Source organism: Macrosteles quadrilineatus, unplaced genomic scaffold, assembly GCF_028750875.1.
Source record: "Macrosteles quadrilineatus isolate MER2022 unplaced genomic scaffold, UCM_ALF_1.0 Scaffold_1__1_contigs__length_201487025, whole genome shotgun sequence".
In the NCBI taxonomy this organism is placed as follows: domain Eukaryota; kingdom Metazoa; phylum Arthropoda; class Insecta; order Hemiptera; family Cicadellidae; genus Macrosteles; species Macrosteles quadrilineatus.
The window spans coordinates 140,112,612-140,140,142 of record NW_026542594.1 but is presented as its reverse complement, the minus strand read 5'-3'; the positions used below and the strand labels follow the sequence as shown (position 1 = coordinate 140,140,142).

Here is a 27,531-nt window from a genome sequence, read left to right as displayed (position 1 = left end):
ATTTTTAATGTAATTTAACCTTATGTATTTTTATTTTTTGAATAACCTATTCATTTAGTTTTAGTTCCCATGACTCTATTTCATGTAACTATTATGTTTGCATATTATGAAATAAAGATATTTTTCATTGATTGATTGAATCTGACCGATTTCAAAATCTGTTGATCCCTTGAGCAGTTTTAATTTTTAAATGTGACCAAATTGAAGGGATCCCCTTTGTTTTGTAGACTCCTGTTTTTAAAAAGTGCCACTTTGCCCTCAAGTTGCACAAATAACTAATATTTGTTTTTATTGTAAACTATAACTAAATATATATAACTAACTATATATATATATTATATATATATATATATATATCAATTTCCTAGACTATTTCATATAAAAGTTTTATTGTTAGAGATGAGATAGCCAATTAAATTGCTTACTTCTTTTAGTTTGCTGGAAGTCATAAAAGGTTTCCCCAGCTATTCTTGTTAAAGGTTAGGAACATTGTTAATGATAATGTATTCAGCCTCAATTTGTCTACCTAACCTTTCAGGCTGATTGACAATTCAATTGGGATCTGACGCACACTACCCTGAGTGTTTAGTGGAGAGTTTTCTGATTCTTGTTGAAAACTATGTATAAGCAAGTCGTTTTTATGTATATAATTTTAATGCTCACCTTATGTAAGTTATTTGTAACATTGGTCATTCTGTCATTGATATTTTAAATTTGGTTTGCTAAGATCAGGCTTGTAACTTTAAATGTACACTTTTAAATGCTGTTAATCAATCCCACTGCACAAACTTCAAAATCATTTGCACATCTTCTATGAACTGTTGTTCTATCCTCTGTTTGATAATGTGCACAAAATGATATTCATCTACCAGCAAGTGGTTTACATTAGGAAGAGTTTTACACAATTTCACCTGATCAACTAGTTTTAGTTATTAACAGTAAATAAAGATGGTCGATTAATTGATTTATGAAACAATTCTTGCCATTGTTTAGAGAAAAACAACAGCTAGAGGTTTTTACTTATTATCACAATATGATGCAACACATTGTGTTAATAATGTTTTTCTTTAACAATCAGTGGCTGAGAAGTGACATTGTTATTTGCAGATTTTGGTTCAAGGAATACTCACTTGTTAAATGCCTAACATTTCTTAGACCTAGGTGAACAATAACATTCATGATATCCAGTTGTACAGTATTGATTTTTACTGTAACTTTCATTTTGTCCTTGGTTAATTTTGATCTGAGGGATTGAACTTGCTGCTAGCATTGATATCCTAAACAAGCTGAGTAGTTAATTTAATAGTAAATTTAAGTGGTTTCCTAGTAATCAGAAGTTCCCTGATTCAATCCAAAGATAAGTCAGTAACTTTTTTAATGGATCAAAACTGGATCCAGCTGTCCTGATCATCATCCTATGGCTAATGAAACTGGTCCTGGCTAAGCTGGTCTTAGCAACAAAGCCACACACTTATATTTCATTCTTTTTTGCATAAAAAAAAACACCCTAGTTTTAGCATCTTACATGATAATGATAAATTCGTAGATTTTGTGACTTTTGGTAGTTTTTTTTAAAGAGTTAATTGATTAAGGAAAACGTCTATCCCATATTATATGTTTCAACATGTTAACAAGCCAGGCAGACTAGTCCAGAGCTTGACCTGCAAGGAGATAAGGGTTTCTCAGTCAGCTGCCAAGTATACTCCTGATATCTTGAACACACTTTCACCACAGGACGTTAGCGACTGCTTCGATCTGCTGGGGAAAGATAAATTGACTGAGGAACAAGCTCATACACTGTGGCAAATGATCCTGCGTGTAAGTTGCTCTAGGGTTACATTGATGGTTTTGTACAAAATGTATATATGTTCATGTGCGTGTTTGTGAACTGTTAGTAGTTTTAACCAAGATGTCCATTGAACTCAAGATTTCAAATTGCCCCGCCTGATGATGGTACAATTTCGTGCCAAAACCTAGATCTCAACAGCCGACTTAATTTGAACTGGTGACTGAAGGTTTTAAACCATCATATTAGTTCCAATAAAAATAAAAAACCAAACTAAATATTTTGATATCACGAACGAGTTATTAAAAATGAAATTCAAAAAAATGACAAAACTGAAGGATTTATTACAACACAACAAAAATGAGCTTGTGTTCTAAACAAAATCAAAACAACAAACTAAACTTGATTGCATTCTTAAAACAATTAAAACACATACAGTATAATTAATTATACATTTAAATAAGTTATGAAAACAAAAAAGTCTTTAAGCAATAAATAAAAGTCAGTCCCTCAGCAAATGTTATTTTAATGAGGTTTTAACCAATGACTGACTAGGCCAATGATATTACGACAACTGTGCAATTTACAAAATGATAAGATAGAAACATTAGTTAGTTTAACATGATCAAGTGACACCAAACATCAAACACTTAAGAAACAAACCTAAGGTTTTACAACATGATGAAAAGTCTATCTACAGTAAAGTCAATAGTGGTGGCAAAATCTAGCTCGAATAGTAATGTCAGATTTTGCCAAGCTAAGATAATTACTGTTTCAGGTTTATGGTTCAGCAGATCAGATTCCAGAAGAGAAACTACGATCATTGGGGTGGATTACCAAGGGCATTCCTCCAAACAACTTTTTTAACATGTCTTTCACCGATATAGATACTGTTGCAGCATTTGGACGATATTTCGAGTTGAATTTAGATCAGGTATTTAATGTTATCAAAGTAAATTTCAGGCTCTAATTAATTTAATTTTGTAGGATAATAATACATTGAATTGCTTGAAAAAACTCTATCTGGAATCACTTGCTATCAATACAGTATTATATTTTTTAGAGCTTATGAAATTGTTTAATAAATACGAGGATAGCATAAAACGTGTTAACAATGCTTATGTTATCATTATGATGTTCTGTTTTGTTAACACAGTTTATGTTTTTACCCATTATGTTTAGCTGGCAGCTTTGCGAGATGCTGTAATGTTCCAGTGGACTAGCAAAGAGATGTCTGATTTATCTAGTTTTGATCTTGCAAACCTTGGACACATCCTGTGTGCTTTTAATGTTTCCGACATCTCAAGAATTCATGCTGATGCATACAGGTAGTGTGAAAATAATACTACTTAAAGGTATGTATGGTGAGACAACACAAATAAATCATAAAACCAAACTTGGCTTGAAAATGAAACACCTAGGCGTCATTGCTGATGCTGACTGAAACGTAGTGAGTAATATCATAACATCAATAACCTCACCTGCTAGGAAGAATGATTTTTTTTTAAATGCCCATCAAGGTGTTTTAATGGCTCAAAGCCAAATTGTGTGCTTCTCCTATTATTTTATTTTTTCTTCACCCATTTTAAAAATATTTCTGTCGTTGAATATTATTCTTCCCTAGTTTTATTAGGAGCAGGAGTGCAGGTGACCTACCAGTTTAAGGCCCCTTCTGAGTTGTTCAAGTTAAGGGTTAAAGACGACCCACAAATCCTTTTTAACTTTGTAGAAATATATGCCTGAAAGGTAATTCTTGTGACAGAAAGATATTAACAAAATTTTTTATGTTTGCTTATGAGCTTTCTTTCTTTTTGAAAATTCCTTGTAATCCTTGATATGATTAATTGGGGTTCAAAGATCTCTAAACAACTTATAAATGTCTAATGTTTTATGCACTGCTAGGATGATTTGAATTAAGACATTTTATTACATTTTTACAGGGATGCTGCTAATGAGCTTTCCCTTCTAAAAAACTGTAGTACTGAGATCATCAGAGGTTTAGCCAATTTGGCTATGAGCCCTTATGCATTTGGCGATCCAAGAAAGTGGACAGCACTACAGGTATAAACATCAAATTCATTAACAAAAATTAACTTGCAGGTCTCAAAAACTAGTTTTTTTTTCAGAGAGGCCAAAGTTGTTGTAACAAAATCGTACACTTAAGTGTTTTAAAAATTTTAAGTCATTTTAGTCTTTTACAAATTATTTGCAGTCCGTGGTAAATACTAAATTGCAATTAAGTGGCGCCTAATTATTTAGTACTCTTTAGGAAAAAGACCTAGATTAGGCCTTTGGAAACCCTTTTTTTTATTAAGTAGTCTTTTGAGAAGCGGGCAAGGTCCAGCAAGGTTGTCGTTCCTTCAAGGGCTTATCACTAGCATTCAGAGACCACTAAAAACACAGTTCACCTTACAAAATTAAAAAAGCATTATCCTTAATTTAAACATTTTATTCAACCTGTAAATCAGCTGCAGCATACATTAAGAAAAAAAGATAGTGGGGGAACTTCCCCTCAAACCATCTTAATGTTCTGAACAGAGTATATATAATATAATAAAATTAATACTAGATAACCCGTTTCTGAAAATCGAGCAAAACTGCAACTTCTAAGAAGAGAATAAAGAACGAAAACATAAACAGCTAGACCTCAACCAAAGAGTTAAATAAGAATCTCATTTGACTCCTCGGAGCTCTTCTCCCCACACATGTTAGTCACAGTCTTAAAGATTTACCAAATTGGTTGGTGTTTTCAATGTGTGTTCACGCATAAGATTTTCATTTTTTGTCTGCATTTTGTTTCATACGCTGTTGGGTTCCAGTGTCAAAGTCGTAGATATAATTCTGAGCGTATTTAGGATCCTGACCTTCTTGAGGAATGAGAGGACCTACTCGGTGGTAAAACGTGATTGATTTTGAAATTGTAGATCCCATGCCTGATCTTCTCATCCAAATGAGCTTCGTAGCTGGCCATGACAAAGGCGGAATTAAATTGACAAATATTATCCAAATAATTTCTGAATCTAAGTCTCACAGTCCTGTTTTCAGATTGGGAGTTTCCAATAAGTTCCTGAAAGTATGGCAAATTCCGCAAATGAGGTAATCGACTCTTTCCTGTATGGCAACAAAGAGTAAAAATTGAACTGTCTCGGCCAGTCTTTTCTTGCCTAAGATGTAAGAATAAGAATAAGAATAAGAATAAGAATAAGAATAAGAAATATTTATTTCCATTGATCTTTATAAAAGAAATAGGACACGTCATTGTTATACATAGTTACAAGGTGATTCAGTGTTTACAGTACAAAATATCTAAATTTAAATAGCCACTTACATGAAAATAAGAGCTTTATTTCAACTTACTCTTCAAAATCGAATATTTATTTCACAACTTAAAAAATCATCAATTTTGTAAAAGGGATTTTTAACAATCCAGTCATACAGTTTATTTTAAAAAATACTGTAAGAAACTAATTTTGCTTCTTCAGGCAGCTTATAAAAAAAAATTATACAATTTAATTTATGTGAATGTTTGGTTTTTGCCAATCTGTGCTGCAATATATCTATTTTATCCCTACCTCTTGTATAGTGATTGTGTACGTCTTTTCGGAAAGAGAATTGATCTAAGTTTGACTTTGTATACATTAGAATTTGGAATATATAAAGATTTACTATGGTTGGTATCCTGAAATTAATGAAAAGAGGTTTACAATGTGTATCTGAGCATTCTCCAGCAATGCTTCAAACCGCCTTTTTCTGGAGTAAAAGGATGTCATTAATATGTGGAGAGTGGCCCCACAAAATAAGACCATATAGTATGTGCGATTGAAAGAGTCCAAAATACGCCAATCTTAAATATTCTTGACTAACAAAATCCTTAAGTTTCCACAGCAAGCACCTCACTCTTGAAATTTTGTTACAAACAGATTTTATGTCTGATGACCAATTTAATTTTGAATCCAAATTAAATCCTAAAAGTTTAACTGATTCAAATTTTACCTCTGTTTTAAGACTGATTGTTATATATTGTGATTTGTCAGAATTACAAGATAGTCTGTTTGCAGAAAACCAATCATATGCTCTATATTCAGCCTCTTGACTAATTAAGCGCAGGGTTGTTAAATTAGAATGGTTAGCGAGTAAAGTTGTATCATCCGCATATATAACAGATTGTGTATTTATATTTATAGGAAGATCATTAATGTAGACGTTAAAGAAAAATGGCCCTAGTACAGAGCCCTGAGGAACACCGGTTTCAACTTTTTCAGTTTTAGAACATTTATTTTTAATTGATACCAATTGAAGTCTATTACATAAATACGAAGAAATTAGAAGCATGGCATCATTAGTGATGCCATAAAAACGTAGTTTGTTAGTTAGGATATCAAAAGGAACCGTGTCAAAAGCTTTACTTAAATCACATATAACTAATGACACAGATTCCTTCTTTTCTAAAGTTTCGAGAGAATGGTCAACTAAAGTGAGAATTGCTGAGGTTGTGGATTTACCTCGACGAAAGCCGAATTGGGAGTTTGACAATAGGTTATTTGTTTCAAAGTAATTATTTAATTGATTATACATTACTGCTTCAAATATTTTGGAAAAGTAGGAACGAGTGAAATAGGCCGATAATTTTGAACAATTTTTTTATCACCTTTTTTGAATATTGGGATTACTTTCGATATTTTGAGGGATGGAGAAAAATATCCCTCCCTCATACAGGTATTCAATATAAAAGCAAGAGGGTAGCTAATAAAACCTATAGTCTTTTTCAAAATATTATTAGAAATCCAATAATAATCCATTGATTTAGAATTTGTTAATTTAGCAACAACTTTAATTATATCCGATGATGAGACCTCTGACCAAGAAAATGTTGTATTTGTTGAGTTTCCTAAAAAATCTTCTGCTTTGTAAGGGCTTTGTGGTATTACTTTACTTAATTCTTTTATTGAATCTAAAAAATATGAATTCATTTCATCTTTGTCAAGTATGGCATCTTTACTATGAGTTGGTGAATGCTCATCTTTAATTACCGCCCAGGCAGCACGACATGGGTTGGAAGCATTACTGATGAAGTGCTCAACCGCGTTCTTTTTGGCAAGAGTCATTTTGTTTCTATAGAATCTTTTATGGTTCATATAAACATTATAAGCTGCCTGAGTTAGCTCAGAACCTGTAGATCTTAAGTTTTTATAGACAGTAAAGTACTTGAGCATATCATTCTTAATTATTCTAAGCTCAGGAGTATACCATTTTATAAGCTTATTATTTTTATTATTTTTAGGTTGCCTGTGCCTAAGCCACCTCAATGTAAACATTAAGTGGTCAATATTTATTTATTTATTTGCGTGTAATAAAAATCCATACAAAACCGTGTAGTATGTTCATCGTTGTTGTATTATTATTAATTATGATACATATTGCAGTTCAGAATATAATTTACTTTTTTCATCACTGTTAGTGGTGATATGTTTGCTCCATTGCTGCTAGCTTGTGCATGAATGCTAAGCTGATCCAAGATTGCTCACACAATTTACAGAAAAGTTTGGCCATAGAAAAAAAACATCTTCTACTTTAAATCTTAAAAATAGTATTGAGAATGTCTAATAATGCAAATGACAATACAATGTGATGGATCAAATCTCAAAACCAAAACTTGCCGATCGAATCTTGAAACTGAAACTTTTCCAAAGTTTTACACACAACAATATTTATTTATTGTATGAAGGGATTGTAAGTAGTGATACATAAAGTATACATATTTCCTATTGTTTGTGGCAGGTATCATCTATTGGCTGTGTGATTGCAGGAGTTGCACAAGTATCATCAATACCCAGTGAAGCATTTAAGGGGATTTCACCTGACATTGTAAACTGTTTGCCTTCATCTTTTTTTCAGGTATAGCTTTCATTGAGCAGAAAATATTAACATATTTTGAGAGAATGACCTAAAAGATTTAAAAATGTAAGATAGTCAATGTTTAACAACTCCATTGATTATTTAGAAAATTGTGCATAAATTTAAGCAATATCAAATCAGATTTACATGCAATTAAAACATGTGGTTTTTTATTTTTTGATCATTTGAAACGAGTTGTATATTATTTTACAAATGCAAATACTTCTAATACTTGGTAAGACTCTGTAGGTAACTATTTGCAAATTCAGGCGATATTTTTATTGCTAAATTAACCTTGGGGTGGCACAGCGCTTCCTAGTAGTTCTTCAAGGCCCAGCCCGGTAAGACAAACCGTAGAAGTATTTACTCTTATAAATATAGAATAACCAGTAATTTATCAGGTCTGAAGCACACATTGTTTTGTACAAAGTCAACATTTAAAAATAAATAGCCTCAGATACTTTTTTACCTTCCAGTTCAAGCAAATTTTCCTTTCACAGCTTTAAGCTATGGAAACTGAAAGGTAAAACCACTCCTTTATGTTGTCCAGAGCATGAGCACTGCCCAGCTCAAGCTGTTGCCAGCCACCAGTGGAGTAGCTGTCAATGAGGATGTTCTAACCAGCAAGCAGGGGGCTGCTATAGAGGAGGCCATCTCTGGACCTACCTCTCGCAATACAGCTACTACTTCTACCATTCACTCTGCCACACTCAGACCGATCCTAACACTAATGGCCGGGTCCACTCTGAACAAACTTTTGGCAAACAAGTTACTAGCCACAGACACTTGGTTTTGTATATTTTGTGTTTAGTGGTAAATTGTTAGTTGTAAAATATTAATCAACATGAGTAAGGATTTAAGTAGTCAGGAAAACATTGTTATGTTGATACAATTGTACAAATCTCATGAGTTGTTGTGGGGCATACAGTGATTATCAAAGTTAAAAAAATTATGCTTATGCGAGTGTTGCTACTGAGTTGGGTGTAAACAACAATGAAGAAGTTAAAAAAAGATTGGAGAGTCTAAACAGTATATTAATGCAAAATACGAGGGAGAAGAATGTAATGTATCAATATACTACTAACACTCTCTGCAATTGACTAATGAATAATTTACTAAATGTTTGTTTCTGTTTTTTTAGTTACTACATTTTACATTATTCAGCGTTTCATTTGCCTCCTATTCCAAAATTAGAATTATTTTAGATGTTACCTTCCACTGAATTCGGTGCTATAATATTACTTAAACTAAAGATGTATTTAATCAGTTCTAATTACATTATCCTATATGTTTTGATATAAGAACCTTCAGTGAAATATCAGCTTTCATTTGAGCTATTGATTATTAAGATCGGACGTACCTGAAGCACGCTGCTGAATCACGAATCAACAATAGTTATAGTTATTTTATTTCAGGACCTATCTGCAATCAATGATACGTAACTCTATTTTTATTGTATTTATTTATTATTTTATATGTCTTACAATACTCCTAGAAATAAAGGCTTTCATTTGAGATACTTATCGTGTGAATCACTTAGGTTCAAGTTAGTGTATTACTCAATCAAAAACATATTTTATTATCATTATTGTGAATTTTATTTTGAAGCGGGCAACGGGTTTTGCTGCTCGTTATAATTAATATAATAGGTGGTCCATTATACTGTAATTTTTTTCATCATAAATATTTGATAACAGATATATGAGATAGAACTATTATAGTGTAACTGGCCTTAACAAATAAAGCTTCAAGTTCTACAATTATGATGTCAAAAACTTTACTGTCGTTAAAGTTTAAATTGAGTGTTCATATTAATTTAATTTATTAATATTACTAAAGGCCTAAGATTTATTTCCATGCATCGCGTAGTAATATATTTGGATCCTAATTTTGTAGGGTCTATTTAAATTGACATCTTTATCAAACAGTCATATAATATTTTTTATTTGTAGCTTTAACACATGTTTATATAAGATCAGGAATAACATCAGCTCTCCTCTGGATCACTTCTCGGACCAGTTCCCTAGTCAAATGATGGATTTCCATTGGGGGTTTGTCATATTTGCCTTTACTCCACTCTGGGGGAGGCGGTCGCACATTCAGAAGTGCACAAGCTTCTTTAAGCCTACAACAAATTATATTTGATATGACAAATGATTCTGAAAGCATAACTCAATCCTAATTGTATGCTCCAGTTATCATATTTTTATATATGACTTTGTAGTACATACACATGCATACATACACTTTATAGTAGTTTTTCATGACTTTATAGTAGACAATTATAGTAATATGCGTGAAATAGAAAATGAAAATTTGAAACAGCAATATAAGAAGCATCAGCAAAACCTTCGGGCTGTAATCAATGCCACAAACCACGATGTGCCACTTGTAAATCAATCATCCCGTCAAAAACCTTCACTAGCAGCCAAACTGAAAAATTGTATAACATAAATAGTAACATCACTTGTAATTCTAGCAATGTCATTTACCAAATTTCCTGCAAAAACTGTCCTAAAGACTACATTGGCAAAACCACAAATGCTCTTAGAGTTTGTATGAATGGCAACAGATGTGATGTAAACCATACTGATATACAAAAACCTGTGGCTATTCATGCGAGAGAGCATTCTCAAAATTTTCAACAGTGTTAGGCCCTTATTAGACGAGGCAGCCAAGTTGCGCAGCCAGCCGGGCAGCCAGTCGGCCAGTTAGTCACTGGGCATTGGTTCTTATGGAGCTTATTACACGAGGGCAGCCAGTTGCGCAGCCACTGTTTGGCTGCCGGCTGCTTGCCGAGCCCGGCGACCGCACAGGCAACCACTGGCTGCTCGGTCTGGTCGCGCCCCTGTGTAGCTTACGGATCTTATTACACTGGGCAGCCAGTCGCCCACTGCCACACATCAGTAGTAGATCATCACTCGTGGAAGTGCGTTCATCTCTGTCGGTCACATCATTGTGTGTTGTTTTCCTCAGTATTCTTTTGGTGAACAATGTCTTCTGATTGTAAAGTGAGAGTGAATGTTGTAGCAAACAACTAGAATAGTGAAGTGAGTGTGGTTGGAAGTTGCAATAAATCTAAAAAGAAGGAACGGGGAGGTGACTCTAAAACCACTGAACCAAAAAAGCGTCTCTCCCCAACAGAACTGTTCCACCAACACTGTTCCACTGTTAACAAGAGACTGGCCTAGTTGGTAATTTTGTGGCTGCCCTGTGGCTGCTCTACTGGTTGCTCTACTGGTTGCTACGCTAGGCAGCCAGACAGGCGACTGGCTGCCCGGCTGGTTGCGCAACTTGGCTGCCTCGTCTAATAAGAGCCTTACTCATTATAAAAGGAATAAGAAAATTTGCCAAAGACGCATCAGACTTAAAATTAAGACACTTGAGCAAGCTCATCAATTAATATTTAAATCTAAAACACCATCTGGTCTAAGTTTGAGATAGTACACAAAAAATACCGGTACTTTCTTTCTTTTTATCAAAATTTTCTTTTTTACTTCTTTATACATTATACTTATAGGCCTACAGGTGGTAAACACGTCACTTCTATTTGTTTTTTTTTTTCATGAAGAAGGCTAATGCCGAAATATAGAACTTTTTTTGTTACAAGTGTGTGAATAGTTTATTTTTATAATGATATAGCTGTTTGGCAATACTATGTAGAAACTAAGAAGCATTAGTAGTAAAGCTTGTGTACTAGGTACTAGGTACACAGACACCTTCAACACCAGATTGGATTGTACACTCACATTTTATTCATGTTATCTAAGAAAAGGTTTATATTTAAATGTATGTTATCATCGGATATGGCTTTGTTAATAATATTAGAGTTCTATGGTAAAAAACAAAGCTCTGAAAAAAATAATAGACACTTACGGTAAAAAATATGCTTCAGGCTTTTGTGTGTATTGGTGAAAGAGCGGAATCAGGCTTCTGTTGAGGTCTTGCTCCAGTTGCTTGGCTCCTCCCTCATTGAAGCGGTTTTGTAGAACTAGCTCTTCTAATAAAAACTGGCCAAACAACCACAGAACCCCAATCAAAAAACTCATTATCTCATCATATATTTTAGAAAGCTACTCACAATAACAGCTTATTTTTTCACAAAAATACTTATTACTATTCAAATATTGATAATACTAAATGTATCAATGATATGTTTTTGTGTTGTAATCAGTCATTTGGCTAAAATCATCATACAGCAAAACAAGTTATAGCTTTTAGCTCACTACAGTGATTTTACAAGACAAAAACACCACAGTAAAATCTAAAGAGTTTGGTGTTTCCCTACTATGCCTCATGCAATTAAAATTTTTGACTAGTGATAGAAGCGGACATCCTATTTCGATATTACAGCTATAGTCAGTTTTAAATTAAGTCAATAATTATTATGAAATTCTGTCAAATCCTCAAACCTTTTAATGAAGCCAATTTGAAAGGACAACTCGTTATAAAACATAGAATCTTATGTTACATCAAATATAGTATCAGAAAGGGAGAAGATCTAATTATGTACAACAGCACCCACTGTAAGTGGTTTATCCAAATAACTACACTATGTTCTATTTGAGGTCTACGTCCACCCCAGTATCTTAAGTCAAACATTTAAACTATCTGGATCCCTTGAATTGTAACATTTTGATTTTGTAGTTACAGCCACTTAAGGTATTTCTAGTATTCTACCTCTACATGAATCTAAGTACATCTTTAGTAAGATATTTACCGTGCAGAGCTGAGTGGCGACAGATTGCCAAGCTAGTGTGAAGAGACAAGATGCCAGCAGTGATTGTAGAGAGTGCAGTTTGGACACAAGCACTTGGAACATCGGGCACGCGCTGGGTGTCAAAGTTGTCTCGTAGTTCATGGCAAACCATCTAAACATTCACACACAAATCATGTGCTAGCATTTACTTCACCACTTTAGTCGTGTGTTGTTTTTTCATATGTATTCTACATTTTTTGTCCAGTTGGTTTTATCTTCACACATCTGAAACCATAGGTGATTTTTATAAATTAAACTACACTAAACTTATTTTTACTCTTTAAATATGATGTTTGGATTTTGATTTTACCAAGGGTTCTTTGACCAGATAGTATATCATTAGCATAATTAATTGAAGGTCATTAAAATTTCACTTTCAGATTTATGAGACGGGAACAACACAATAAAAGCATGTCGTAGCCTAAATAAGAATGAAAAAGAGCGTGGGATAAGTGAGATGTCTTTCGTAACTTTGACACAGACTAAAATCTACTTAGTCAATAGTTTAATACCATTTTGTTAAATACCATTTTGTAAAAGCCCAATGATCAGGGACATCTGGGTCCAGTTTTGAACAATCAAAAACATAATTTCTAGGTATTTAATCATTATTTTAATTAAAATAGAACTCCAGACAAGTTGTCTGCACTAGTGATGTATCAAAACCAAATTTCAAATTACAAAACCATCATAACTTTGGAAAAGTTAGGTTTCGAGATTCCAAAGTTTTGAAATTGAAGATTTTGGCAGTTTTATTTCGAGATTCCAAAGTTTTGAAATTGAAGATTTTGGCAGTTTTATGTTTGAAACTGGTGACATTTTCAATGTCATTATTATTGTTAATAACACTGTTACCACACAAGCTCGTAGCAATAGAGCAAACATATCACCATCAACAGTAATGAAACAAGTAAATTGTATTCTGAACTTCAAAAGGCATCTTAAATACTATAACTCGAACGACGAACGATTCAGTTTCATATCAATACTTCATAACACAAAGAAATATTGGCTAACTAAATGTTCTAATTAATCTAATATTCATGTTTATGTTGGTGTTGGGATTTTAATTTATTTTAATGTTGGTTGTTTATAAAAAAAAATATGTTGTATTCAAGTTTAAGATTATCAGACAAATATTTATGTTATGTCAGTGTCAGGAGTCAATCTCTTTCAGTTTTGATTGCATACTTCACAATTTATTATTATTACATGTATTTTTACTTTCTCCCCCTATACCGTAGTATATGGAGAAAGTATTGTTTTCGTCAAAATTTTTGAGTTTGAGTTTTGAGTGGATATATTTGTTTTGGGCCCCCCTGGACCCAAAAAAGTGGTTTTCGAAGTGATGTCTGTGTGTGTGTGTGTGTGTGTGTGTGTCTGTGTGTCTGTGTGTGTGTCTGTGTGTCTGGATGTGTACAGAGCTAGAGACTACACCTGTGGTCCGATTTCGATGAAATTTGGTATGTAGGTTCTAATCCATGGTATCTCCAGGCGTTTTTTTTCATTTTTTTGAAATTTTGATTTTTAATGGGGATTTTCCCATAAAAACCTGGAAAAATCGGATTTTCTCAAAAATGGCCCGAACGATTTTGATAAAAATTTAGTATGTTGTAGCCCTTTAAATTCTGAACAAAATGGTACAAATCCCATTTCTGTAAAAATTTTGGTTCAAAAGTTATGGTAAATTATGTTATTTTCCCATAAAAACCCCATAAAATAACGAAAAATAGGATTTTAGACAAAAATCCGGTTTTTATTTGACATAGTATGTTATGGTCCCTACAATTATGATATTTTTTTCATTTTTTAGAAAATTTTTTTTAATGGGTATTTTCCCATAAAATAACAGAAAAATAAGATTTTCCCAAAAATGGCCCAAAACGATGTTGATAAAAATTTAGTATGTTATAGTCCTTTATATTCTGAACAAAGTGGTACAAATCCCATCTCTGTAAAAATTACGGTTCAAAAGTTACTGTAAATTATGTTATTTTCCCATAAAAACCCCATAAAATAACGGAAAATCACATTTTCCCAAAATTGGCTCGAACGATTTTGATAAAAATTTAGTATGTTATAGTCCTTTAAATTCTGAAGAAAATCTTACAAATCCCATTTCCATATATTTACTCTCACCGCTTACACATGATAAAGGTTGTTGACAAACTTATGGGAGAAAGTATGTGTCAGAATGCTGATACCGTTTATTTGTAACCTTTACCTTTGTAACTTAATTAGCTAAGTAAAAAAGTTTCGCGTTTAGGTTTTGAGATTCGGGATTCGATTTTTAAAAGTTTCGGTTTCGGTTTTGAGATTCAAAATTTCTGGTTTTGACCATCACTAGTCTGCACTAAACCTGCCTAACTGTTTTTTAAATTCATAATTTGTGAAGGATTACTATTTTAATTCCAGGTGAAATGGACTTTACCTTCACCAAGTCCACGAAAAAGGGTAGATTGGGTTAGATAGAGTAATTGGGTAAAAGTAGATATTTAGGTAACTTTAAATCAATAGGAGTTCCATTACCTTCCAAAACGTAGTGTAATAAATTAAACTAAATACTTACACATCTTTCCTGTAAGGTCGACTTCTAGCCTTGACCTCCATCATGACAGCTTCACACAACACATCAACCAGCTCTTGTACAAGATGTTGAAGCAAAGAGAGAGTGTTGTCAAACAAAGTACCTTGCTTGAGGGTCGCAGACTCCAGCGAGGACAAAGTCTTTCCTGCACTCTCTAACTGACTCTTGTAGTGTTGTAGCATCAGAAATTGCTGCAAACAACAAGCAATGATTGAATTATACTGATATCTGTTTTATTTGGTTTGAAATCAATTCAACTCAAGTTCTAAGTACCTTTGAACGCTCGATAATCTGGCACATATGGGACGTTTGGCGATTTCCAGATTACTGACATTATTGAGTAACTAGCAGGTGTACCACTAAATATACAATAGAACCGATGTCTGCCAATTGCTCCCAACGCCTAATAAAAATAATCTCCAGCGATGGTTTTTGACTCTGCCAGACACGTTAAAATTGCTTAAAACAACATACAGAAAGATTTTTTGGACCAGCGCCACTGAGAACTCGCGTTTTAGTGGTTAAAAATCGACCCGCGCCAGATAAAGGGTTAAGCTTTATTTAACACGTTCGCTACTGCAATAGTACACATTTTTGTTCAGTTATAAACTGTTCTTGAATAATCTGTTTTTTTTTTACTTACTTTCACCTCAAAACACAAACAAAATTAAACCTACGGTAATACAGTGGAACCTTGATGAGAAGACCCTCGATAACAAGACGCCCTTGATAACAAGTGTCTTTTTCAAATCCCCTTAAAATTATTTTACCCCAATCACGTGTTATTACAAACCTCGATAAGAAGTCAACCTTGATAACAAGTCTTATTTTACAATCCCCATGAGAGTCTTGTTATCAAGGTTCTACTAGCTACTTCCCCATAGGGAAATTCACTAAAAATACACGTGTACTTACAGGGCTGGCCCCCCACTCATGTAAAACTTCAATGATGTATGCAGCTGTGTTGAGAATGGCAGGGAGCTGAGAATCCAGAGGGTCTTGTCTCTCAGAGTGTAACAGCTGCAGCAGTCTGACACGTAGCTCATCTACCAGCTCCAGCTGTAGCTCTACAAACTGTAGCCTAAACACAGTAACACACCATAGGACAGCTGGGAGAACAAGGAAGGCAACTGACATATTTATTCTCCCTGTCAAATCCACCTTCAATGAGTGATGTCAGAGCAAGGTCCTGGTTATAGCAGTTATAAACCAGCTGGGAGGATAGGATTGAGGATGCGTATAACATTTCTCCAGCCCAACACACGCTTCGTCAAAAAAGCAATAACTGTCTGAGAATAGTAGGAAAGTTTACAATACAAAAATTATATTATCAAGTTAACGAGTCTACAGGGTGTCCCAGAACTCTCTACCAATATTTTAGGGCATTGCTCCTGGGTAAGAAACATACCTAAATATCATATTTAAATTGTCCGGAAGTTCTTAGTTACTCACACAGCCGCCATTTTGTTTTTTTCAGTTATTAATTTTTTTCTAAAGAATGGTTAAACATACGAAATGGAAACTTTGCACAAACATTAATGACAACTAGACAAAGCTACAAAAAAATTATGACGATTTTTCAAATTCATAAAAAAAATGGCGGCCATTTAAAATTTTTATAAAATCAACGGTTTTTGAGCTATTTAAGAAACAACATTTTAAATGGTCGCCATTTTGTTTTATGAATTTGAAAAATCTTCATAATTTTTTTGTAGCTTTGTCTAGTTGTCATTAATGTTTGTGCAAAGTTTCCATTTCGTATGTTTAACCATTCTTTAGAAAAAAATAAATAACTGGAAAAAAAACAAAATGGCGGCTGTGTGAGTAACTAAGGACCGGACAATTTAAATATGATATTTAGGTATGTTTCTTACCCAGGAGCAATGCCCTAAAATATTGGTAGAGAGTTCCGGGACACCCTGTATATCTACCACTACTGAAAAGCACTTAAACATTAGCGGTGTAAATTTAAACTTAAACTAGAAACAAAGTTTACTGAACAACTTCCAGTTCACTACTCTTGGAAGAGAGTAGGTGAGCAGGTGAACAAGTTAACACTTTGTATTTGGATTTTAGATGTGTAATGTACCTGTGGCCAGGCTGAGGCAGGATGCTGTATCTGTCTGTCATGGTCTGAAGCAGAGTCAGAAAGGCTTCTGCAGCCTCAGTGATCCTCAACTCCTCATGGCCTGTTACTTCATTCCATGCGTTTTCCGAGCTCAGAATGTGATCCATCTTGTCTCTGGCATCTAAATTTTATGGAAAAAAACCCAAGACATCACATGGTTTGTGTCAGTTAATTTTTAATCATCACTACTGAGTAGGAGGAAGATTAGTTTCTTTAAATTCATAAAAACACCACTTGCTAATAACAAACAGGTATTTAAGCCAACTATCACGGCATTTTTTAAAACTTTATAGGTCTAGGGTTAAAACCTTGATATGGCTACCAGTACTTAATGAAACCGCTGATCTTAAGTCAGTAACAAAGCTACACAGGTCATCACACACCATTCTACACTCATCCTTCACTTATATTTGGGTTAAAATACGCACCTAGGTGGCGTCCCCATCTCAACGATTGATAATTGATTGATTGAATTGAATTGAGTAGGAAAACAGTATTGTTTCTAGTTATTGTCATTAGATTAATTATTAAATAATTGTACTGAACTTAAGAAAGGTTGTTTATTTCTAATTTAACAAAAACTCAATCAAAATATAAAAACAATAACACAAAACATATGTAGAACAATTACCATATGTTATAAACATATTAACTACTACTGTCATCCCTCCTTCACAAGTAAAATTTATTTGGTGTTCTTCTAATCCTTTCCCCTCGTCTTACAACAGGAGCTGAGTCATTGTTATGTTCTTCTGACCTGGACGATTGACCTTTATTCACATCATGGGAGATTCTGAATGACTTGTCTCTTCTTAGGAACCATGAGTTTCTTCGGTATTCTCGTCCATCACCAGTCTGGATTTTGTACGATCGTGGTTCGGGACCAACTTGAACAATCTTTACTCTCAGCCAACACTTTGGTTTGAATCTGAAAAGCACTGGTTCATCGAGTTTAAACTGATCAGGCTCTATCTTCCTCATATCACCGTATAGCTTCTCTCGCCTTTTAATTTTTTCTAGCTGTTTTGAAACATTCTTTATGACGATCGGAATAAGGTGGTTGGTCGTAGATGGAAGAAGAGTCTTTGTCCTCCTACTCATCAGCCGCTGAACTGGGGAACCTAGGTTACCTCTTGGCGTGTTACGGTGATGAAGAAGTGCAAGATAAATATTGGACTGTTCTTCTTGACACTTGACAATTAAGTTTTTTCTTTCTTGGACATACCTCTCCGCCAGCCCATTGGATCTTGGAAAATGAGGAGATGAAATTCTATGATTAAATTTCCATTCGGATACGAATTTAGTGAATTCTAAAGAAGCAAAACATGGTCCTCCATCAGTTCTTAGTTCATCTGGAATACCATGAGTTGCAAAGTACTTTTTAGGTGTGTAATAACAGTAATGCTACTTTTGTTCCTTAGACTTTCACACTCAAAATATCCTGAGTAACTATCAGCAACTACTAAGAAGTCTTTACCTCCACATTCAAAAACGTCAGCACCGATGAACTGCCATGGCCTCACTGGTACTGTTTCTTGAAGGATCACATCTTGAGGTTTATCTCGTTGATATTTGCTGCATACATTGCACCTTGCTACATATTGTTCAATATCTCTTTCCATATTAATCCAATATACATAGTCACGTGCTGTATTAATTGAACTTTGAACACATTTGTGAGGACGGTGAATATTCTGTAACACTTCAAGTTTCATTTCATCAGGTATAATCAAACGGCTTCCTTTAAACAAAATACCATCATAGCAACTTAGTTCTTCTCTGAAAGTGAAATATTTTACCAATTCCTTGTCAACAGTGCTTCTTTCTTCGGGCCATCCATTCAAGATTATTTCCTTCAATTTAGAAAGCTCTGTGCATTTTCCAACACTAGTTCTGATTCGAGAAACTGTATCAGAAGACATAGGAATTATCAACTGAATATCAAAGCTGTGAGGTTCATCATCTTGATTGTCATTGTAGTAATCTCTACTCAAGGTGTCAGCCAGATGAAGCTCACAACCCCGCTTGTACACAACTCTTGGTCGATATGGTAAGATTTCCAAACACATTCTTTGGATTCTGGGAGGAGCATCAGACAACGGTTTCTTAAAGATAGCCTCTAAAGGCTTATGATCTGACTCAATTATCAACTCCTTGCACCCCCATACATACTCATGAAACCTTTTGCAAGCAGTCAGTATTGCGAATGTCTCTTTTTCAAGTTGACTGTAGTTCTGTTGTGATTGAGTCAATGCTTTGGAATTATTATAAGCTACGGGCTGCCCAGATTGTAACATAACAGCACCTACTGCATAACTGCTTGAATCCACAGAGAGAGTCACAGGAGAGTTGGGGTCATAGTAACGAAGCACGGGAGTTCTTTGCAGTTTTTGCTTTAACTTGTTAAATGCTTCTCGTTGTGGCGTATCCCAGAACCAGGCCACATTTTTCTCAGTGAGAACTCTAAGAGGTTGAGTATCAACCGAAACATCTGGTATAAACTTTGACAAGTATGTTATACAACCTAAAAATCTCTGAAGCTCAGACAAACATGTGGGTTCCTTCATTCTTGAAATGGCTGTTACTTTGTCAGGATCAGCTTGTAACCCTTGGTCTGAAACTATGTGACCAAGAAATTTCACCAACGGTTTGGCAAATATACACTTTTCTTTGTTAAGTGTAAGTCCTGATTCACTCAGCTTTGTCATTACTTCATTCGTGATCTTTTGCAAGTCTCTTTCATTGTTACTGTGAATGAGTATATCATCCATTGAACACTCTACATTCTTAATTCCTTTGAGCAAGTCTGACATAATATACTGGAACACTTCAGGGGCCGATACCAAACCAAAGGGCATGCGTAAACAAGAGTAGCGCCCCCAAGGTGTTGAAAAAGTTAGTAGTTTTGATGTTCTCTTCGTAACTTTTATCTGCCAGAATCCTTTTTTACAGTCAAGGATGGTGAATAAAGTAGAACCATTCAATCTAGCTGAGATGTCCTCTAATGTAGCCAATGGGTAATGTCTACGCTTTACATTTTTGTTGAGATCAGTTGGGTCAATGCATAGACGTATTTTGTCTATTTGTTGGACTATGACCATAGGAGACACACAAGGAGTAGGCTCACTTACCGGAGTAATAATCTTGTCTTTTACCATTTGGTCTAGTTCTGCTTTCACTGCGTCACGTATTGGATGGGGTATTCGCCTGGGTGGGTGTATTTTGAAACTGGGATTTTCCACAAGATCAATATCATACTCAAAAGACTTTAAACACCCTATTCCATAATATAATCCACTTATAGACTGATCAATTATACCAGCAATCCGTTTTACGAACCCTAGGGTTTCACATGATACTCTTCCTAATATTGATTGATGCCCATTTGGAACTATTACAAACAAGACAGTGTCTTTATGAGACTTTTTGGTTACAACTGGACAAATGGCTTCACCCAAAACTGGCGTTTTTTGGTTGTTAAAAGAAACAAGGCATTTAGTTGCAGAAGATACAATGTTCAGATTACAAGCTAGTGCCAAATTATGGGAAATAACATTGCACTGAGCCCCAGTATCTAATTTAAACTGCACAGTTTTGTTATTTGGCAATTCTAATAATTCTGTCCAATCTTGATTCTTGACTGGGTTAGAGATGCAATCAACATGCAACGGATAATCAGAATCTTCATTCTCTACAACCTCTAAAACATCAGTATTTTTACTCTTACTAGGGAGATTCTTTCGAGTTTTACACATCTTAGCAAAATGACCTTTAGTCAAGCATTGATTGCAAGTTCGATTAAAAGCTGGACATTGGCCTCTAGAGTGTTGTAAACCACAACGTTTACAGTCAAAGACAGAATTTTGTAACTTAGGCCTAGAAAAGGAATCATCCCTTTTAACGACATTAAAATTTGTAGGGCTGTCAGAGGATATTTCTGCTAGTTGTTTCTTAGCTTGTTCATGTGCCCTACACTTACTAATTGCATCATCTAGGGTAAGCTTATCAGTAGAAAGTAGCTTTTCCCTTAAGCTAGAATCTGATATGCCAATAACTATTCTATCTCTTCAAACTGTTTTTTAGTTGCTCAAAATTACAAGAATTAGCTTGGTTAACCAATTTTGTAAAAAAATCTTCAAAACTTTGATGGGTTTCTTGTGTAATTTTGTTGAACAAAAATCTCTCAAATACTTCATTAGATTTACCAACAAAAAACTTATCAAATCGTTGAACAACTTCATCTAATTCAATATCTTCATCATCCATGAAACCAAAACTGATATATATATCTATAACATCTGGGCCTAAACTAGACATAAATGATGCTACCTGTACTGCATTGGATTTCCTATCAAGGCCAGAAGCTGTGTAGTACCAGTTCCACTGTTGCTTCCATTTCTTCCAAGAAGGAGCCATCTGAGTACTTGAAACCACAAGACATTTTGGTGGTTTTACATTATTATCTTTGTCTTCTGTATGGTTTGTATGGATATCATCATCCTCCTTAAAGTCATACCTCTTATTTCTATTCCGTGTGGGTTTCGGCACCATGTCATTAGACTAATTATTAAATAATTGTACTGAACTTAAGAAAGGTTGTTTATTTCTAATTTAACAAAAACTCAATCAAAATATAAAAACAATAACACAAAACATATGTAGAACAATTACCATATGTTATAAACATATTAACTACTACTGTCAGTTATCATAAATTTTATAATGTGTACCCAGTGCCGGATTAGGTACTTGCGGCCCTAGGCCAAATAACTTGAGCGGCCCCCACCCCTGTGGTGGAAATTCCCTGCGATAGCAGTGAAATCTCCTGCGGGTCACAATCACAGAGAAATCATCATTGTCCCCTGGATTCGCAGAACCATCTTGAACACCTACCGGAATTGTGGAGACGTCATTACCGTCACTTGTGACAAGGTGAAAACGCTGACAGGTGTTACTAATCCAGTCCTGAGAAAATGCTGAATTACATGTAATCCCGTGACAAAGATTACAAATATATTTTCCCTAAAATTTCCTGAAATTTGGGGGGCTGTCCAACCCTAGTTAAAATTAAGTAATCTCTTTACCTAAGTTCAAAAAGTTGAGTTTATTAAATTATTTAGCTAAAATTACTTATTTAAGGCAATTAGAGAGTCATAGTACATTTCCTCTCCATGTGTATCCACTTGACGAACACATGAGCCTGTGTCAAGACAGTGATGGCCGAGGGGAGAGTTTCTGGGTAACAGTAGCACTCCCGCAGCTGCTTGTCAAACCCCAGTGTCTCGTCTACCATGTGGGAGAACCAGACATCATTGGTCATCAACACTGGCATATCTCCATGTAGCTTATCCACCACTAGCTGTACTAGGCCTTGCATCAGTTCTACCTGTCAAACCCAACCACAATAATGTAGGTAAAACTTGAAATAGAACCTGTACAGCTATTGCTGATAAATATCGAACATTGTTGAAAAATACTGTCCCTGTAGTTATTACAAGGGATGTTTTAGATTTTTGTCATATGTGCTTAATTAAATATTTCTCAATGTATATAAACAAGCTAATTTTGCTCAAAGAATAAAACCTAACAAATCAAGAAAACTCCTATGTTTGAGGGTTAATTATTGCATTTTATATTCAGTTTATCACCACAATCATTATATCTAATTTTAATTAGATTTGACTTGAATACCTTTGCTGACATCTTGGTCCGTTGAGTTTGGTTGTAGACTGGCTGCACCCAACTCATTACAAAACTCTCATGATCTCTGATCCAGTTCACAACCTAGGGGATTGATAATGCATTACAGTTATAGTACTAACTTGTTAAACACTTTCCTGGTTTTTAATTAAATTTGAGTAGTACAATGTACACTGTACAGCCAATGATAACGCTTGGAGAAATTATGACTAAGTTCTTGTGCTTGAACTACCATTGAATTGCACATGCCCGGGGTATGTATGTAAAATTTAAGTTAACAGTTTGATGTAAATGATGTGTAAACATACAATTATTTTATGAGATCTTTTTATCTCACTCTACATCTTGCTGAGGCAAAACTCTGTTTCCAGTGATAGTTCATTTAATATTACAATTATTAAACTTTTAATAGTTTACAATGTGTTATATGGTAATAGGTAAGTAGAACCAATCACTTGGTTTATTTTCATCGCTCTGAATTTTGAGCGTTACAATTTTTTCTATCTCACCTGAGTCATGTACCATTCAGTTTTTTCAGGCTTGTTCGTCTCCTTGTTCCCACAGAAGTGGTAGATGAACCGTTTGCGCAGTGGTCTGATGAGCAGATTGATAGGCAGGGAGATGGGAGGGAAGTTGGACAAGAGAGATGAAGTGACAGTGGGAGAAGGACTCAGCTCTGGACTGTCAGATATTGTCAAGAAGAATAACTTGGGACTAGCATATAAACTAACTCTTAATATGTGATACAGTAGAGTCTCGTCCATCCAACTTGAACCGGTTTGGGAAAGATCAAATAAACTAAAGTTTCTCTATTGCCAAAATCCATTTCAAGTTTTTAAATTTCCTTTTTATTGAACCCACTAACTTGCACACTACTGTAGCTGTAAAACATAAGATAAAACAATACTTGTTCACTCAACCGCACTGTGACTGAGACGTGAGGGGTAGCAGAGAGGTATGCAGGTGTATGGTAAACAATTACAGTCAAGTGTAGTTGCCTAAAGCCTGCCATTTATTTTTACAGTACAGAGAGGAACACCAACAGAGACTGTCTCTACAATCCTGCAATGGTGAAAGGTCATAACACACAGCTATAGCACAGAATTTCCCTTCCCTAAGATAATTAAGGATTATAATTATAAATTTTGGCCTATCAATTCAGGCTAAAATTTATTATTTCTACCTCTACTCTTCTTGTCTCTAGGCTATATCAATGTGTCATTAAATTATTTTCATACAAAAGAAAATTCATAAGTTTACAAGTCATCCTGTGACTTGTTGAACACACTGTACATGAAATTAGGAATCCATAAAACTCAAAATACAGTAATCGAAATTCAAATTCTTAGATATTGATATTGATTAGTAATAATTCAGATTCAAACATAAAGGTGTTTGATGGGAAAACTAAGTTTACCAGTTCCTTCACAGAGATGTGAAGCTTTTAGATTCTGTTGAACAAGTTAGTTAGAATTTAATGAAAAGCGATAGAAGTTTACAAGGATACGGAAGTTGAATGTTCAATAAATGTTTGACGATGATTTGAAACTTGGCCATGATATCCAAGGGTGGAGTAATCAATATGTTGCTGCTCACTATCGGCCAACCAGCACTCTTGAGTACCTCGTCCAATTGCCTGCAACAGAATAGTGACGTCCCTTACCCAACAAGCAATAGGGATTCTTCTTTAGGCACAATACATAAAAAATCTCATATCTTTACGTGTTTTTCAGAAGCTGCCAACTTTAGCATATTACTGATATTAGGACCAATAATTGTTGAAACACAAAAAACTGTTACTTAACACAAAATAGATTAGTTTACAAATACAAAAGGAATATTAGGTAGGGAGATATTTTGATAAGTGTTGTTAGGACTTACTCTGAAAACATGTCTTTCAACAGATTGTGCCAATGATGCACTGTATCACTAAGAAATGTGATCAAGTGATGACAAGAGGAGGTGTGAAGCCTACCACACATCTGGCTCAGCAGTCTGAACTCCGTCACTGCTTCAGACTCACTACGTGACGCCAGAAACATTTCTATGTTGGTGCTGAAAAATGTTATTTTTGTAATTTGTAATTTGTTTTAACATTCTCATATTTGCAACAGTTGTTAATTTTGCAGTAGTAATTAACAAAAAAAAGGAGTAAAAGTCTTCTAAGCAGTTGTAATATTTTACTTAATATTAATAACCATTTGGTATAATTTACTTTTCTTTATTTAATCTGTTAACTGCTAAAGAACATAAAATGTATTTGCCAAGGGTGTTTTGAATGTTCCTTAGATTTACTGTACAAAATAAAATTATAAATCTGCATACAGTACTCTAATAAAGCTCTCTTCCAACTTGTACTGACAATTTGATGTTAGAAATTATTGAAGTTACGGCATTTCAACCTCTAGATTGGTTACTAAGGGTTATTTTCCATTAGCACTCCTATTACTGTATAATTATAGGACAAATAACCAACTAATAACTTTTCATACCATAATTAATCCAGGCAATTAATTTGTTTTCAGCAGCCTTCTAACAAACCATTATTGATTTAAAGGTCTATAAAGTAAACTTAATCAACTAAATAACTTTTACCTGTGATCTTGGATGGTTCTTACGCATCTTAAGTATGACAAACCCTGTTCCAGCTCTTGAATTCTGATAATATTTTCTTGCTGGCCAATAAGACTTTCACAGTTGCAGCTGTCTTTCTCCTTTACAACTTTACATAGTTCACTGAATTGTTTTGTTATTTCATCAACGGTGACTGAAGTATCATTAAATTCATTTATAGTTTCAGGAGAAGTCAGATCAGCACTTGCTTTTATTATCTGTAAAAATATACAGAGAAAAGTTCAGGTAGGCCTGGTCATGAAAGCTATAAAATTAGAAATTATAATGTTCGGTAGGCCTAAAAGTTTATGGCTTCTATTGTACTGTAGTCCTTATAATGTTGTAGCACTGGGTCGCTGAAGCTACAAAGTAATAGGGTACACTACACACAACACAGCAGGGGCAATACACATGGAATTTACTCCCGGGATCTTGTCCAGAAATCAGTAAGTATAGCCTACTGAATATACACAGAACACACTGGTCTATACCTACATTAAACCTTTGGTTTGTATTTAGCCTATATTCTCTTTCATCTTATGAAAAAAAAAATTCCTATAAAATAAGCTTTTAGTGGACAAAAATAGCAAAAGGCATGATTTCAGGTGCAACTAACGATGAATCAACTCATCATGACAACTTCCATCCAAGCTATCCACCATTTACTATCACATTTATCGGAGCAAGCTCAACCACAGCACAGAAAACATACTACTATAACCCAGAATGCTTTTTACCATGCGGTTGGCATTCTGGGTTATAGTAGTATGTTTTCTGTGACCATAGGCATGTGGACCTTTCATGAGTTAATTACAGTACCTACCAGAGCTCAACGAGACAGTAATCAAACTCTTGAGCAATTATGCTGTCTCCTAACCCTCGTTCACAAACAATCATGCAGGTTCACAAACTCTCTTGAATAATCATAATTTTTTTTATCATAATCATCATAATCGTATAATTTTTGCTTGAGTTATCGCTCTAATGGGCACACACATAGGCCTAATATATGAATATGGACAGAGGGTGTTTTTAGCCTCTGGGGATCTCAAAATGAAAATGTCAATTGGTCCCGGGTCCAGGTCTTACCATGAGACCTACGGTAATACATGTAGCTTATTCCCAAAATGGAAAATTCATTAAAAAAAACTGTTAATGAAATTCCAAAGAATAAACTTAGTAGCCTACCTCACACAAAACCTGTAGGCCTATCACAATCTAAATTAGTTAGGCCTAGTTCATTAATGAGCACACTGTTTACCATAACAAACAGGCCCCGTAAGCTTATCACGCCATAGACCATAAGAAATATGGCAAAAAATGCTAGGCCTATGACAAATCTCCGGTCTCTGGAACTACCAAGGTAAAAAGTTAAGATCTGTTGGTTAGTTCAGGCAGGACCTTAAGGTTGAATGTTATCAAGCCCACAGAAGGCAGATTTAGGTCTAGGCCTATGAGAAATAAGCTTTGTTTGACGAGCTAGGACCATGAGTCCACCCCTCTTACAATAGCCTAGGCTATAATACAATACCTGTACAATATGTCTAGGCCTAACTTACATCAAACTGTTTGCAACACCACACATATTAAAATATGTTAAAAAGGTAGCGTAGTACTGTATTTCTTGGAATCTGAATAAATTGGGAAATATTTACCTCTCTTTCAATTTTCTCTTTTTCTTCTGCTAACTTCTTGCAAAGATCCTTGCACTTAGATAAATTTGTAATATCATTTCCAAATTCTTTATTAAGTTTTTCTATTACTAGTTTTTTTACACTGTTCTCTATCATAGCAATTAAAGTTAGCCTTATTAAAAATTATTAACACTTATTTGTCTTATATTTATATAACTGAACTTATTGAATGTCTACACAATAAACATAGGCTAATGAAGGATTATTGAACAAAATTATGGATTAGTTATAGGTTATGTTTATATTTTGAGAGGTGGCAACAGAGCAGACAGCAAGCAACAAAGCCCCCGCAACTTTTTTTCCATAGAAATTAATTTGTTGGCAAGTGCAGACTAAAATAATACTGTTATCCTTTTGTAATACAGTACC

The 27,531-nt window shown here is 34.5% G+C and overlaps 2 protein-coding genes across 2 annotated transcripts; one reads left to right on the top strand and one right to left on the bottom strand.

The window, feature by feature from the left end:
- The first annotated feature begins 1,614 nt into the window (after window positions 1-1,614).
- Window positions 1,615-8,492, top strand: LOC129000995 (uncharacterized). The gene is made up of 6 exons (XM_054428115.1): window positions 1,615-1,818; window positions 2,565-2,720; window positions 2,969-3,114; window positions 3,727-3,847; window positions 7,565-7,681; window positions 8,232-8,492. Exons 1-6 carry the CDS (start codon window positions 1,615-1,617, stop codon window positions 8,490-8,492), a joined length of 1,005 nt encoding a protein of 334 aa, XP_054284090.1.
- A 1,105-nt stretch (window positions 8,493-9,597) lies between these two features.
- Window positions 9,598-27,374, bottom strand: LOC128982915 (RAD50-interacting protein 1). The gene is made up of 13 exons (XM_054401984.1): window positions 27,124-27,374; window positions 25,451-25,686; window positions 24,737-24,910; window positions 24,363-24,491; window positions 23,365-23,536; window positions 22,847-22,939; window positions 22,316-22,541; window positions 17,117-17,276; window positions 15,943-16,108; window positions 15,010-15,218; window positions 12,402-12,552; window positions 11,558-11,691; window positions 9,598-9,806 (listed from the first exon to the last, which is right to left on the bottom strand). The coding sequence occupies exons 1-13, from the start codon at window positions 27,256-27,258 to the stop codon at window positions 9,647-9,649; spliced, it is 2,145 nt and encodes a 714-aa protein (XP_054257959.1). The 5' UTR covers window positions 27,259-27,374; the 3' UTR covers window positions 9,598-9,646.
- Between the last annotated feature and the right edge of the window lie 157 nt (window positions 27,375-27,531).